We start from the raw sequence: 16,952 nt of genomic DNA on the forward strand, positions 1-16,952 counted from the left end.
GAAGATGCGACCCTGACCATTTTGTACAGACACCTTTCCTGGTTTTAGGAGATTCCTGACCAGGTCGGATAACTCCTTGGCTTTTTCCTCGGGAAGAAAAACCTTTTTCTGAACCGTGTCCAGAATCATCCCTAGGAACAGCAGACGAGTTGTCGGCATTAATTGGGATTTTGGAATATTCAGAATCCATCCGTGCTGCTTTAGCACCTCTTGAGATATTGCTAATCCCATCTCTAGCTGTTCTCTGGACCTTGCCCTTATTAGGAGATCGTCCAAGTATGGGATAATTAATACGCCTTTTCTTCGAAGAAGAATCATCATCTCGGCCATTACCTTTGTAAAGATCCGAGGTGCCGTGGACAAACCAAACGGCAGCGTCTGAAACTGATAGTGACAGTTTTGTACAACGAACCTGAGGTACCCCTGGTGTGAGGGGTAAATTGGAACGTGGAGATACGCATCCTTGATGTCCAAGGATACCATAAAGTCCCCTTCTTCCAGGTTCGCTATCACTGCTCTGAGTGACTCCATCTTGAACTTGAACTTCTTTATGTACAGGTTCAAGGACTTCAGATTTAGAATAGGCCTTACCGAGCCATCCGGCTTCGGTACCACAAATAGAGTGGAATAATACCCCTTCCCTTGTTGTAGAAGAGGTACCTTGACTATCACCTGCTGAGAGTACAGCTTGTGAATGGCTTCCAAAACCGTCTCCCTTTCGGAAGGGGACGTTGGTAAAGCAGACTTCAGGAAACGGCGAGGTGGATCTGTCTCTAATTCCAACCTGTACCCCTGAGATATTATCTGCAGGATCCAGGGATCTACCTGCGAGTGAGCCCACTGCGCGCTGTAATTTTTGAGACGACCTCCCACCGTCCCCGAGTCCGCTTGAGAAGCCCCAGCGTCATGCTGAGGCTTTTGTAGAAGCCGGGGAGGGCTTCTGTTCCTGGGAAGGAGCTGCCTGTTGCTGTTTCTTCCCTCGACCTCTGCCTCGTGGCAGATATGAATAGCCCTTTGCTCTCTTATTTTTAAAGGAACGAAAGGGCTGCGGTTGAAAAGTCGGTGCCTTTTTCTGTTGGGGAGTGACTTGAGGTAGAAAGGTGGATTTCCCGGCTGTAGCCGTGGCCACCAAATCTGATAGACCGACTCCAAATAACTCCTCCCCTTTATACGGCAAAACTTCCATATGCCGTTTTGAATCCGCATCGCCTGTCCACTGTCGCGTCCATAAAGCTCTTCTGGCCGAAATGGACATAGCACTTACCCGTGATGCCAGTGTGCAGATATCCCTCTGTGCATCACGCATATAAAGAAATGCATCCTTTATTTGTTCTAACGACAGTAAAATATTGTCCCTGTCCAGGGTATCAATATTTTCAATCAGGGACTCTGACCAAACTACCCCAGCACTGCACATCCAGGCAGACGCTATAGCTGGTCGTAGTATAACACCTGCATGTGTGTATATACTTTTTTGGATATTTTCCATCCTCCTATCTGATGGATCTTTAAGTGCGGCCGTCTCAGGAGAAGGTAACGCCAATTGTTTTGATAAGCGTGTTAGCGCCTTGTCCACCCTAGGAGGTGTTTCCCAGCGCTCCCTAACCTCTGGCGGGAAAGGGTATAATGCCAATAATTTCTTTGAAATTATCAGCTTTTTATCAGGGGCAACCCACGCTTCATCACACACGTCATTTAATTCTTCTGATTCAGGAAAAACTATAGGTAGTTTTTTCACACCCCACATAATACCCTGTTTAGTGGTACCTGTAGTATCAGCTAAATGTAACGCCTCCTTCATTGCCAAAATCATATAACGTGTGGCCCTACTGGAAAATACGGTTGATTGGTCACCGTCACCACTGGAATCAGTGCCTGTGTCTGGGTCTGTGTCGACCGACTGAGGCAAAGGGCGTTTTACAGCCCCTGACGGTGTTTGAGGCGCCTGGACAGGCACTAATTGATTGTCGGCCGCCTCATGTCGTCAAACGACTGCTTAAGCGAGTTGACGCTATCCCGTAATTCCACAAATAAAGGCATCCATTCTGGTGTCGACCCCCTAGGAGGTGACATCCCCATATTTGGCAATTGCTCCGCCTCCACACCAATATCGTCCTCATACATGTCGACACACACGTACCGACACACAGCAGACACACAGGGAATGCTCTAAACGAAGACAGGACCCACTAGCCCTTTGGGGAGACAGAGGGAGAGTCTGCCAGCACACACCAAAAAGCGCTATATATGACAGGGATAGCCTTATAATAAGTGCTCCCTTATAGCTGCTTTATATATATCAAGATATTGCCATTAAATTTGCCCCCCCTCTCTGTTTTACCCTGTTTCTGTAGTGCAGTGCAGGGGAGAGACCTGGGAGCCGTCCTGACCAGCGGAACTGTGAGAGGAAATGGCGCCGTGTGCTGAGGAGATAGGCCCCGCCCCTTTTTCGGCGGGCTCGTCTCCCGCTATTTTGTGAATACAGGCAGGGGTTAAATATCTCCATATAGCCTCTGGGGGCTATATGTGAGGTATTTTTAGCCTTTTAATAGGTTTTCATTTGCCTCCCAGGGCGCCCCCCCCCAGCGCCCTGCACCCTCAGTGACTGCGTGTGAAGTGTGCTGAGAGGAAAATGGCGCACAGCTGCAGTGCTGTGCACTACCTTTAGAAGACTGCAGGAGTCTTCAGCCGCCGATTCTGGACCTCTTCTTACTTCAGCATCTGCAAGGGGGCCGGCGGCGCGGCTCCGGTGACCATCCAGGCTGTACCTGTGATCGTCCCTCTGGAGCTGATGTCCAGTAGCCAAGAAGCCAATCCATCCTGCACGCAGGTGAGTTCACTTCTTCTCCCCTCTGTCCCTCGTTGCAGTGATCCTGTTGCCAGCAGGAATCACTGTAAAATAAAAAACCTAAGCTAAACTTTCTCTAAGCAGCTCTTTATGAGAGCCACCTAGAATTGCACCCTTCTCGGCCGGGCACAAAAATCTAACTGGAGTCTGGAGGAGGGTCATAGGGGGAGGAGCCAGTGCACACCACCTGATCTGGAAAAGCTTTACTTTTTGTGCCCTGTCTCCTGCGGAGCCGCTATTCCCCATGGTCCTTTCAGGAACCCCAGCATCCACTAGGACGATAGAGAAAAAAACATGATTACAAAATAATTGTATTAATTATTACTAATTAAGTGTTAAACATTTCATAATACACAGACTAGTGGTTACACTGTACAGTATTGTGTAATACTTAATCCAAAAAGTTTTGCAATGGAGTTTTAGAAGCATATTTATTATAGCGTGAAAATTTCTTTGGTGAGTAAAAATGTTTGTTTTCACTGGTGATAAAAGTTTCATCCTATACATCAAGAGCATACTGGCCCTAACATTAGCTGGGTCTCACCGGCAATAGTTTCCTATACAAAAGGTAGCCTATTTAACAAGTATCCTTGTTCTGTTATTGCCATCTCAGCGAGGGTATAACAGAAGTTAATCAGAATAAAATCGTGTACTTCTTGAAGAATGCAATTGTTGAATGGGCAATATTTTTTCATTTCGCTTTTTATCCAGGTTTTTACAGGGTTTTTTAAAATTATATATTTATTCATTTTTATTACTGGAACTGAATGCCGAGGATCCCGAGACTGGCTTGGCGAAGTTGTAAGTTAACCCTTGTTGCTCTGGGACAGATTTTATTTCTAAATTGCACCAATAACAGATTTTTAATTGCTGCAATAAAGATCATAGTTATAGGTATTGATCACATAAGTGAACTTTAGTAAGAGTGACTGTAGTACACAATTTGTCTTAAAGTGCTCGTAACGTACATAGTGGCTGCTTCAATTACATGTGTATTGTGAATTCATTGGCAGTGGTGGCAAGAGGGGGGGGGGGGAGGGTACTAATTACCCCGATCCAGGTCTGATGGAAGGGCCCAACGGGGGCCCTGGTTCTCCCCCATTACCGGGCAGCCGCAGCTGCAGAAGTAACATACATAGTAACATCGTAACATAGTATCTGAGGTTGAAAAAAGACAATTGTCCATCGAGTTCAACCTATTTGTGGTCTCCTATGCATGATGATTTGACTAAAATTTCTGACTGATGCTGCTGTCAGCCGTTGCATTTTATCCCTATTTATAGTAACTATAATGCATGACTATGCACCATACCCCTGGATATCCTTATCCATTAGGAATTTATCTAACCCATTCTTAAAGGTGTTGACAGATTCCGCCATTACAACTCCCTCGGGCAGGGAATTCCAAACACGTATTGTCCTTACCGTGAAAAAGCCTTTACGCCGTATTGTGCGGAATCTCCTTTCCTCTAACCTGAGCGAGTGTCCACGAGTCCTCTGTGTTGATCTAACCAAAATCAGGTCCCGCGCAAGCTCTGTGTATTGTCCCCTTATATATTTGTAGATGTTGATCATATCCCCTCTTAGTCTCCGCTTTTCCAATGAAAACATGCCTAGTCTTTCAAGCCTTTCCTTATATTCCATCGTCTCCATGCCCTTAATTAGTTTGGTCGCCCTCCTCTGTACCTTTTCAAGCTCCAGGATATCCTTTTTGTAGTACGGTGCCCAGAACTGTACACAGTATTCAAGGTGTGGCCTCACTAGTGATTTATATACTCGTCGTTCTGAAGAGACTCGGCATCCTCCTCTGTATTTATAGCCTTACACAATTTGGTATCATCTGCAAAAATTGACACCATGCTCTCTAGACCTTCTGTTAGGTCGTTAATGAAAATATTGAACAATAGCGGTCCTAATACTGAGCCTTGCGGCACACCACTTAGCACTTCAGTCCAAGTTGAAAAAGATCCATTAACCACAACGCGCTGCTTCCTATTATCTAACCAGTTTTTGACCCAAGTGCATATTGTGCTTCCTAGCCCTGATTCTTGTAGCTTGTATATAAGTCTCATGTGTGGTACAGTATCGAACGCTTTGGCAAAGTCTAAAAAGATTACATCCACGTCTTTAGCCTGATCTAGGTTTGCGCTTACTGTTTCATAAAAGCCAAGTAAGTTGGTTTGACAGGATCTGTCCTTAATAAACCCATGTTGATTCCTTTTAATGACCTTATTGGTTTCAAGGAACTTCTGAATACTATCTCTTAGAATACCTTCCAATACTTTCCCCACTATAGATGTAAGACTAACTGGTCTATAATTACCCGGTTCAGCTTTACTTCCCTTTTTGAATATAGGCACTACTTCCGCTATACGCCAGTCTTTGGGAACCACGCCAGCTCTTCTCCTCAACCCAGCACACACGCTGTGTGCTGGCGTGCAGTGTGTCCAGCGAGGTGCTTAAAGTATTATTTTTTATGTATTTTATTCTAAGGGTGCATGACCACGCCTCCCTGGATTAACCACGCCCACTAAAAAGTACCTGGGCCCGGCAAGGCTCTCTACTGCCCCGTACATTGGGTTAAGGTGGTAGGCTGTTTCTGCTTGCACCTCCATAGACTGCCAATAGAGGTCTGCATGTGAACTTGGGTGTAAATGAATTTCCCACCATAATAGACAAACATAAAACTATTATAAGAATTTATAACTGAAGACACCACTGTGACATTTACAGATTTTAGAAATCACTGATGACGTATGTAACCACATACAGGTCACAGAATTTCAAGATGAGTTCTAAAATACTGAATGATTAAATGAGAATATGCTATTGATAATTTTATCACAAATGGATTGATAGTTTCAGATCCTGACTGCTCATCCACAGTAACTTCTGGGGGAAAATAAGAATTTACTTACCGATAATTCTATTTCTCGTAGTCCGTAGTGGATGCTGGGGACTCCGTCAGGACCATGGGGAATAGCGGCTCCGCAGGAGACAGGGCACAAAAGCAAGCTTTTAGGATCACATGGTGTGTACTGGCTCCTCCCCCTATGACCCTCCTCCAAGCCTCAGTTAGGTACTGTGCCCGGACGAGCGTACACAATAAGGAAGGATCTTGAATCCCGGGTAAGACTCATACCAGCCACACCAATCACACCGTACAACTTGTGATCTGAACCCAGTTAACAGTATGATAACAAAGAAGTAGCCTCTTAAAAAAGATGGCTCACAACAATAATAACCCGATTTTTGTAACAATAACTATGTACAAGTAATGCAGACAATCCGCACTTGGGATGGGCGCCCAGCATCCACTACGGACTACGAGAAATAGAATTATCGGTAAGTAAATTCTTATTTTCTCTAACGTCCTAGTGGATGCTGGGGACTCCGTCAGGACCATGGGGATTATACCAAAGCTCCCAAACGGGCGGGAGAGTGCGGATGACTCTGCAGCACCGAATGAGAGAACTCCAAGTCCTCTTTAGCCAGAGTATCAAATTTAATTTAGCTGCTCGGCAAAGTTGTAATGCCGAGACCCCTCGGGCAGCCGCCCAAGATGAGCCCACCTTCCTTGTGGAGTGGGCTTTTACAGTTTTAGGCTGTGGCAGGCCTGCCACAGAATGTGCAAGTTGAATTGTGCTACAGATCCAACGAGCAATCGTCTGCTTAGACGCAGGAGCACCCATCTTGTTGGGTGCATACAAGATAAACAACGAGTCAGATTTTCTGACTCCAGCTGTCCTTGAAATATATATTTTCAATGCTCTGACAACGTCCAGTAACTTGGAGTCCTCCAAGTCGCTAGTAGCCGCAGGCACCACAATAGGCTGGTTCAAGTGAAAAGCCGAAACCACCTTAGGGAGAAAATGAGGACGTGTCCGCAGTTCTGCCCTGTCCGAATGGAAAATCAGATATGGGCTTTTGTACGATAAAGCCGCCAACTCTGAAACTCTCCTGGCTGAAGCCAGGGCCAATAGCATGGTTACTTTCCATGTAAGATACTTCAAATCTACCGATTTGAGAGGCTCAAACCAATGAGATTTGAGAAATTCCAAAACTACGTTTAGATCCCAGGGTGCCACTGGAGGCACAATTGGGGGTTGTATATGTAGTACACCCTTGACAAAAGTTTGTACTTCAGGCACTGAAGCCAATTCTTTCTAGAAGAAGATTGATAAGGCCGAAATTTGAACTTTAATAGACCCCAATTTGAGGCCCATAGATAATCCTGCCTGCAGGAAATGTAGGAATCGACCCAATTGAAATTCTTCCGTTGGGGCCTTCTTGGCCTCACACCACGCAACATATTTTCTCCAAATGCGGTGATAATGTTGTGCAGTCACTTCCTTCCTAGCTTTAATCAAGGTAGGAATAACTTCCTCTGGAATGCCCTTTTCTTTTAGAATCCGGCGTTCAACCGCCATGCCGTCAAACGCAGTCGCGGTAAGTCTTGGAACATACAAGGTCCCTGCTGAAGCAGATCCCTTCTTAGAGGTAGAGGCCACGGATCTTCCGTGAGCATCTCTTGAAGTTCCGGATACCAAGTTCTTCTTGGCCAATCCAGAGCCACTAGTATTGTTCTTACTCCCCTTTTCCGTATAATTCTCAGTACCTTTGGTATGAGAGGCAGAGGAGGAAACACATACACTGACTGGTACACCCACGGTGTTACCAGAGCGTCCACAGCTATTGCCTGAGGGTCTCTTGACCTGGCGCAATATCAGTCCAGTTTTTTGTTGAGGCGAGACGCCATCATGTCCACCTTTGGTTTTTCCCAATGGTTCACAATCATGTGGAAAACTTCCGGATGAAGTCCCCACTCTCCCGGGTGAAGGTCGTGTCTGCTGAGGAAGTCTGCTTCCCAGTTGTCCACTCCCGGGATGAACACTGCTGACAGTGCTATGACATGATTTTCCGCCCAGCGAAGAATCCTTGCAGCTTCTGTCATTGCTCTTCTGCTTCTCGTGCCGCCTTGTCTGTTTACGTGGGCGACTGCCGTGATGTTGTCCGACTGGATCAACACCGGCTGACCCTGAAGCAGCGGTTTCGCCAAGCTTAGAGCATTGTAGATTGCTCTTAGCTCTAGTATATTTATGTGAAGAGACGTCTCCAGGTTTGACCATACACCCTGGAAGTTTCTTCCCTGTGTGACTGCTCCCCAGCCCCGTAGGCTGGCATCCGTAGTCACCAGGACCCAGTCCTGTATGCCGAACCTGCGGCCCTCTAACAGATGGGCACTCTGCAACCACCACAGGAGAGACAACCTTGTCCTTGGTGACAGTGTTATCCGCTGATGCATGTGCAGATGCGATCCGGACCATTTGTCCAGCAGATCCCACTGAAATATTCGTGCATGGAATCTGCCGAATGGAATTGCTTCGTAAGAAGCCACCATCTTTCCCAGGACTCTTGTGCATTGATGTACTGACACATTTCCTGGTTTTAGGAGGTTCCTGACAAGTTCGGATAACTCCCTTGCTTTCTCCTCCGGGAGAAACACCTTTTTCTGAACCGTGTCCAGAATCATTCCCAGGAACAGCGGACGTGTTGTCGGGGACAATTGAGATTTTGGAAGATTCAGAATCCACCCGTGTTGTTGAAGCACTACTTGGGTTAGTGCTACACCGACTTCCAGCTGTTCTCTGGACTTTGCCCTTATCAGGAGATCGTCCAAGTAAGGGATAATTAATACGCCTTTTCTTCGTAGAAGAACCATCATTTCGGTCATTACCTTGGTAAAGACCCGAGGTGCCGTGGACAACCCAAACGGCAGCGTTTGAAACTGATAATGACAGTCTTGTATCACGAACCTGAGATACCCTTGGTGTGAGGGGTAAATTGGGACATGCAGATAAGCATCTTTTATGTCCAGGGACACCATGAAGTCCCCTTCTTCCAGATTCGCTATCACTGCTCTTAGTGACTCAATCTTGAACTTGAATTTCTGTATGTACAGGTTCAAGGATTTCAGATTTAGAATAGGTCTTACCGAACCGTCCGGCTTCGGTACCACAAATAGTGTGGAATAATACCCCTTTCCCTGTTGTAGGAGGGGTACCTTGACTATCACCTGCTGAGAATACAGCTTGTGAATGGCTTCCAATACCGTCGCCCTTTCTGAGGGAGACGTTGGTAAAGAAGACTTTAGGAAACGGCGAGGGGGAGATCTTTCGAATTCCAACATGTAACCCTGAGATACTATCTGCAGGATCCACGGGTCCACCTGTGAGCGAGCCCACTGATTGCTGAAAATCTTTAGTCGACCCCCCACCGCTCCTGAGTCCGCTTGTAAAGCCCCAGCGTCATGCTGATGGCTTTGTAGAACCCGGGGCGGGCTTCTGGTCCTGGGCAGGGGCTGCTTGCTGCCCTCTCTTACCCTTTCCTCTGCCTCGTGGCAGATAAGACTGTCCTTTTGCCCGCTTGTTTTTATAGGAGCGAAAGGACTGCGGCTGAAAAGACGGTGTCTTTTTCTGTTGGGAGGGGGTCTGAGGTAAAAAAGTGGATTTGCCGGCAGTTGCCGTGGCCACCAGATCCGATAGACCAACCCCAAATAATTCCTCTCCTTTATATGGCAATACTTCCATATGCCTTTTGGAATCCGCATCACCTGACCACTGTCGCGTCCATAAACTTCTTCTGGCAGATATGGACATCGCACTTACTCTCGATGCCAGAGTGCAAACATCCCTCTGAGCATCTCGCATATAAAGAAACGCATCCTTTAATTGCTCTAGAGTCAATAAAATACTGTCCCTATTCAGGGTATCAATATTTTCAGTCAGGGAATCCAACCACACTACCCCAGCACTGCACATCCAGGCTGAGGCTATTGCTGGTCGGAGTATAACACCAGTATGCGTGTATATACTCTTCAGGGTAGTTTCCAGCCTCCTATCTGCTGGATCCTTGAGGGCGGCCGTTTCTGGAGACGGCAACGCCACTTGTTTTGATAAACGTGTGAGCGCTTTATCCACCCTAGGGGGTGTTTCCCAGCGCGCCCTAACCTCTGGTGGGAAAGGGTATAATGCCAATAACTTCTTAGAAATTAGCAGTTTTCTATCTGGGTTAACCCACGCTTCATCACACACGTCATTCAATTCCTCTGATTCTGGAAAAGCTACAGGTAGTTTTTTCACCCCCCACATAATACCCCTTTTTGAGGTACCTGCAGTATCAGAGATCTGCAAAGCCTCCTTCATTGCCGTGATCATATAACGTGTGGCCCTATTGGAAAATACGTTTGTTTCTTCACCGTCGACACTAGATTCATCTGTGTCGGTACCTGTGTCGACTGACTGAGGTAAGGGACGTTTTACAGCCCCTGACGGTGTCTGAGACGCCTGAGCAGGTACCAACTGGTTTTCCGGCCGTCTCATTTCGTCAACTGACTTTTGTAATGTACTAACATTATCACGTAATTCCATAATTAAAGCCATCCATTCCGGTGTCGACTCCCTAGGGGGTGACATCACCATTACCGGCAATTGCTCCGCCTCCACACCAACATCGTCCTCATACATGTCGACACACACGTACCGACACACAGCAGACACACAAGGAATGCTCTTATCGAAGACAGGACCCCACTAGCCCTTTGGGGAGACAGAGGGAGAGTTTGCCAGCACACACCAAAAGCGCTATAAAATGTATATAAACAACCCTAAAAGCTGTTGTTTTTGTTATATGCGCTTTAAATATATAAATATCGCCAAAATATGCCCCCCTTCTCTTTGTTACCCTGTTTCTGTAGTGCAGTGCAGGGGAGAGTCCTGGGAGCCTTCCTCACAGCGGAGCTGAGCAGGAAAATGGCGCTGTGTGCTGAGGAGAATAAGCCCCGCCCCCTTTTCGGCGGGCTTTTCTCCCGGGTTTTGAGATATCTGGCCTGGGTTAAATACATACATATAGCCTCAATGGCTATATGTGATGTATTCTTTGCCATCAAAGGTATTAAATATTGCTGCCCAGGGCGCCCCCAGCAGCGCCCTGCACCCTCCGTGACCGTTCAGTGTGAAGTGTGTAGCAACAATGGCGCACAGCTGCAGTGCTGTGCGCTACCTTCATGAAGGCTGAAGAGCCTTCTGCCGCCTGTTTCCGGACCCTCGATCTTCAGCATCTGTAAGGGGGATCGGCGGCGCGGCTCCGGGACGAACCCCAGGGTGACCTGTGTTCCGACTCCCTCTGAAGCTATGTCCAGTAGCCTAAGACTCCAATCCATCCTGCACGCAGGTGAGTTGAAAATCTCTCCCCTAAGTCCCTCGATGCAGTGAGCCTGTTGCCAGCAGGACTCACTGAAAATAATAAACCTAAAAACTTTTTCTAAGCAGCTCTTTAGGAGAGCCACCTAGATTGCACCCTGCTCGGACGGGCACAAAAACCTAACTGAGGCTTGGAGGAGGGTCATAGGGGGAGGAGCCAGTACACACCATGTGATCCTAAAAGCTTGCTTTTGTGCCCTGTCTCCTGCGGAGCCGCTATTCCCCATGGTCCTGACGGAGTCCCCAGCATCCACTAGGACGTTAGAGAAATGCAGAAAATGTAAGATGCTGGTGATAAAGTTCTCTGGGCTATTGCAAATTCACTGCGTAAATGTGCTCAGCCATGAGTTAGCCTGAATAAAATCACTGCTTGCTAGTAAACATACTTTACACAAGTTAATGTGATTTTTTACAATATGGGATTTACCATTTTGTTCTAGCTTTTCATGCACCTCCTTTATCATTCCAAACTGCTGTGTCACATTTCCAAAGCATTTTTCACAATCACTCAGTTGTTTAATGTGGTCTTCTTTTGCTAATATGTACAATTGCAGTTTTTGTTCCTGTATGAATAATAATAATAATAATAATAATAATAATAATAATAATAATATCATATAATAATAATAATAATAATAATAATAATAATAATAATAAAAATTGTTATATAACAAGTAATAACTCTCCTACCACACCAAGCCAAAATGACTCGGTTCAAAAGTCAACTACACAATACCTCATAATGAAAAATAAAATAAAATTCTTTTTATACTAATAAAAAAAAAGTATTAATTAAACGCACATATAAGAAATTAAATTGCTTAAAAAATGCAGGAACGTACTCACCCAGGCATAACCTCTAACAATTGAGCAATCTCTTATTTTTTATGTCTCTAGATTAAACCCTAACACTATGATCTCATTTAATTAGTTTCAATTTGATGTTTGTTAAACACTATTCACAATTTTCTATTAAATTTCTATTAAAGTATTTTTTTTGTTCGTGGTCCACTTTTTGAGGTTTAAAATTACTATACATACATATATAAAGATCCGTAATAAAGGCTGACTGTAATCAAAAGGAATGGGTAACATAACATGAGCAGAGGGGATTATACAATGCTCATTTTTCATGTTTTATAAGGTATGAAATTAAACACAGTGCAATGAATGGATATAATAAGCAAAGCAACAACTATTTTAAAAACTATCTCCAGCTTTCAGACGGAGTTTGTCGTAAGACTGTTTTCATTTAAACATTTTTTTACATAATAAAATTGGCAATACTATACTTAGAGCAATTACAACAGCTAGAAATGAGCTTGTACAGGCAGTAATACAGTTCCTACTCTTCTTACTGCAAGGTGTCTTTGTCGAGAAAGTTTTGTAGACGTTAAAAAATAAATTTTACTGCACAATGCTAAAAGGCAACAAAATACAAGAGCACATGCAGAAAAACATAGAGAACACACTGTATTCAGTGAAACTGGAAATTAAAAACCGTCCTGCGTTTTAATACAATTTAGAAATTAGTTTAGAGATGAAAATCTCTGAGTGAAAAGGTTCAAGAAAAATAGCAGGGAACCTTACGATTGGGTGTTGATGGGAAAGAAAACTGTTGTAAATTCTTTATACAAATTTTGTTGTCTACGGTACCAGCCATTCCTATAAATAAATAGAGGGGAATTCAATTAGCCCAAAAATAAATTCAAGAGAAAAAAAAGAGCTTTTACCGCGATTTATTGTCCAGTCTTTTTTTCCAAGAATTCAATTGTAGCCGATTTTTTTCTCCAAAAAAATGACCAATTTTCAGGCAAAAACACATAGGATCCATGATAAGTTCCCGGACCCATGGGTTATCACAGTCACTATCGCGAAATCATGTTGTTTATCTGGGATTTTTTTCTCCTGCCTAGGGCAGGTGAAAAAAAATCCCTGATGAGTGCCAGTTTTCAGGGCTAATTGGATAGTCCCCAGGGAATCAATTAGTCATGGTAAATTGCAGCGACTAACTGAATTCCCCCCCATAAAGGTCTTTATAAACCCATGTAAAGTATATTTTGACTTCGACACCCATATTGAATGATTTGCAAAAATAAGGGGTTCCTTTACATTTACAACCATTATCAAACAAGTGTCTTAATCAATCTTTACATCAAAAGTCTACTATGGATATTGCAAAGAGATAAATACTGATGCTATTACTTATTGTTCCTAATTGATCTTGACAAATGGTTGAATTCAACTTTTGGGAGGAACACTATCAAGTAATTTGTGTTGATTAGAGAGCATACATTTTAATTAAATTCATTATGGTTCCATATTGTAACACAGCAAAATGTGAAAAAGCCCAAGCAGGCAAAAATACAGTCACTGCAAATACTGAAGCACAAGCCTCAAGTGACCTACAGTATAGAAGGTGATTTCCCTACCAATACTTCTTATACTCTGCATTTTATTGTCAAATACGCTGTGTACATGTGTACAGCACTGGACGACAAAACAAATCTAACACATTAAATGATGTTTAAGTTTACATAAGTTAAAAATGACGTGTTTATACATTTCATTTAAAAAAATATTTTTAAATTATATATTATATAGTATAAGCCATAACAATCAAACAAGGCAATCAGCTAGATTTAAGACTCAGGAAAAGCAGATTTCAATAGCAATGAAATCATATATACAGTACATTGTATTGTTATTTAAAAAAAGCTGACTGGGTGTCAATGCCCCTCCCTGTGAACGTTAGGTGAGGGGAATATTACAGGGGACAGGCAGAGACATCTGATGAAGAGGAGACTTCAGAGACAGAAGGGTAAATGTATGAAGCCATGACAAGAGTGGAGAAGTGAAGCAGTGGAGAAATTGCCCATGGCAACCAATCAGCACTGAGGTAACATTTATCAAGTGCATTCTATGAAATTATAAGTAGCACCTGATTGGTTGCCATGGGCAAATTCTCCACTGGCTCACTTCTCAACTCTTTTCACTGCTTCAGTTCATACATGTCCCCAGAGGGCCTAATTCAGAGAAGGACACTGCTGACAGCGGAAGTGATAATATGTAAATTGCATTGTTAGCCATTCTCTTGTGCACCATGGCAGGTACAAGTGCTGAGGCAGCCACTTTCAGTGAAACTGCGCCTGTGTCTCTAAACACTCCACCATCGTAACACCATTGCTCGCACCATCAACACTTTCGACAACCTATGGCCTGGTAAGTGTTTCCTTCTAAAACTCTGCTAAGCACAGCCTTTGTGGCTGTGCATCTGTTTGTGAACGCAGTTCACTGACATGCCTGTGACACTGCCATGTGACTAATTCAGGCCACCTCCTTGGAACGCCCATGGCTGTGCACTGCCGGCTCTACTGCAAGTCACTCCGTACGCAACAGCGGTCTCTGCATACACTCAATGGTATGCACACACTTGAGTATTTTTCGGGCATGTGCAATAGTAAAACAATCACTCAACTGCACAAACATCAGCATTGCGTTCACCTTTGAATTTAGCCCATCAGGCTAGCAGGGTGCGTGGCAGATATGGAGAATGGCGCGTGGAGGTAAAGTAAACATTTCATTTTAATTATTTTTAATCTCAAACTCAAAACACTTTTTTTTTTACATTTGGGCAGAAATATTTTTTTTTTAAATGAAACATTCTTTATGTCTACATGCCTTTGTTTTGTCAACATGACAATCATACCATAATTCTCGACTTTAGTCATCATTGCAGGAGGGCATAGCAGAAGTGGGTTGTGCTGGGTGCATGATGACGCCATTGCGTCATCATGGCTCGCCATCCACTATAAAATGCTGTTATTACTGGCATTGTAAAGCCATGCTGATGCAATTCAATGTGAGTGGCGCCATCAGTTGTATGTACCACCCATTTCGCTTGGGAAATCTTGCGGCTCCGGGAGACTTGCCCACTCTCCCGGGAGCGCCACCTGATTTTTGGGAGCATCTTGAATGATTTGGGAGAGTAGCCAAGTATAAGCTGTACATTGCCCTACTTTATTGATACTACTAGTTAGAAGCCCACCAAAATGACGGACTATAGGGGGAAGGAGGCGGTCCCTACTCACACAGGAGCTGCCGGGTTTCTGGAAGTCCTGCTACTGGGAGCTGGGCTCTGTCATGCAGAATGTGTAGCAATCAAAAGTTTGGACACACCTTCTCATTCAATGGTATTTATTTATTTTAATTATTTTCTACATTGTAGATTAATACTGAAGACATCAAAACTATGAAAGAACACACATGGAATTGTGTTGGAAATTTTTTTTTTTAAACAAATCAAAATAGGTTTTATATTTTAGATTCCTCAAAGTAGCCCCCTTTTGCTTTGATGACAGCTTTGCACACTCTTGGCATTCTCTCAATCAGCTTCATGAGGTAGTCTCCTGGAATGGTTTTGAATTAACAGGTTTGCCTTGTCAAGAGTCAATCTGTGGAATTACTTGCCTTCTTAATGTGTTTGAGACCATCAGTTGTGTTGTGCAGAGGTAGGGTTGGTACACAGTGGACACCCCTATTTGACTACTGTTGTAATCCATATTATGGAACGAACCACTCAACTAAGCAAAGATAAACTACAGTCCATCATTACTTTAAGACATGAAGGTACGGAAAATTTCAAGAACTTTGAATGTATCCTCAAGTGCAGTTGCAAAAACCATCAAACGCTATGATGAAACTGGCTCTCATGAGGACCGCCCCAGGAAAGGAAGACCATGAGTAACCTCTGTTGCAGAGGATAAGTTCATTAGAGTTACCAGCCTCAGAAACTGCTACTTAACAGCACCTCAGATTAAAGCCCACATAAATTCTTCACAGAGTTCAAGTAGCAGACAAATCTCAACATCAACTGTTCAGAGGAGACTCTGTGAATCTGGCCTTCATGGTCGAATTGCTGCGAAGAAGCCATTACTGAGGATGAACAACAAGAACAGAATTGTTTGGGCCAAGAAACACAAGGAATGGACATTAGACCAGTGGAAATCTGTACTTTGTTCTGATGAGTCCAAATTTTAGATTTTTTGTTACAACCGCCGTGTCTTTGTGAGATGCAAAGAAGGTGAGCGGATGGTTTCTGCATGTGTGGTTCCTACTGTGAAGCATGGAGGAGGAGGTGTGATGGTGTGGGGGTGCTTTGCTGGTGACACTGTTGGTGATTTATTCAAAATTAAAGGCACACTTAACCAGCATGCCTACCACAGCATTCTGCAGTGCCATGCCATCCCGTCTGGTTTGCGCTTACTGGGACCATCATTTGTTTTTCAACAAAACAATGACTCCAAACACACCTCCAGGCTATGTAAAGGCTACTTGACCAAGAAGGAAAGTGATGGAGTGCTGCGTCAGATGACCTGGCCTCCACACCCGACCTAAACCCAATTGAGATGGTTGGGGATGAGTTGGATCGCAGAGTGAAGGAAAAGCAGCCAACAAGTGCTCAGCACCTCTGGGAACTCCTTCAAGACTGTTGGAAAACCATTCCAGGAGACTACCTCATGAAGCTGATTGAGGGAATGCCAAGAGTGTGCAAGGCTGTCATCAAAGCAAAAGGGGGCTACTTTGAGGAATCTAAATATAAAACATATTTTGATGTAAATTTTTTTGGGTTACAACACAATTCCATATGTGTTCTTTCATAGTTTTGATGTCTTCAGTATTAATCTACAATATAGAAAAGAATTAAAATAAATAAAAACCATTGAATGAGAAGGTGTGTCCAAACTTTTGACTGGTACTGTATGTATGTATGTATGTATGTATATATATATATATATATATATTATATATATATTTTTTTTATATACACACACACGCACACA

At 43.9% G+C, this 16,952-nt stretch overlaps 1 protein-coding gene across 3 annotated transcripts in view; it reads right to left on the reverse strand.

Moving 5' to 3' along the window:
- CCDC73 (coiled-coil domain containing 73) overlaps positions 1-16,952 on the reverse strand; it is a 410,197-nt gene that overhangs the window by 167,562 nt on the left and 225,683 nt on the right. For all 3 annotated transcript variants that reach the window (XM_063944472.1, XM_063944471.1, XM_063944473.1), the window contains one exon: positions 11,537-11,672. In XM_063944472.1, the coding sequence (XP_063800542.1) occupies positions 11,537-11,672 (136 nt within the window). The remainder of the gene's footprint in view (positions 1-11,536; positions 11,673-16,952) is intronic.

Source organism: Pseudophryne corroboree, chromosome 11 (genome assembly GCF_028390025.1).
Source record: "Pseudophryne corroboree isolate aPseCor3 chromosome 11, aPseCor3.hap2, whole genome shotgun sequence".
Taxonomy (NCBI): domain Eukaryota; kingdom Metazoa; phylum Chordata; class Amphibia; order Anura; family Myobatrachidae; genus Pseudophryne; species Pseudophryne corroboree.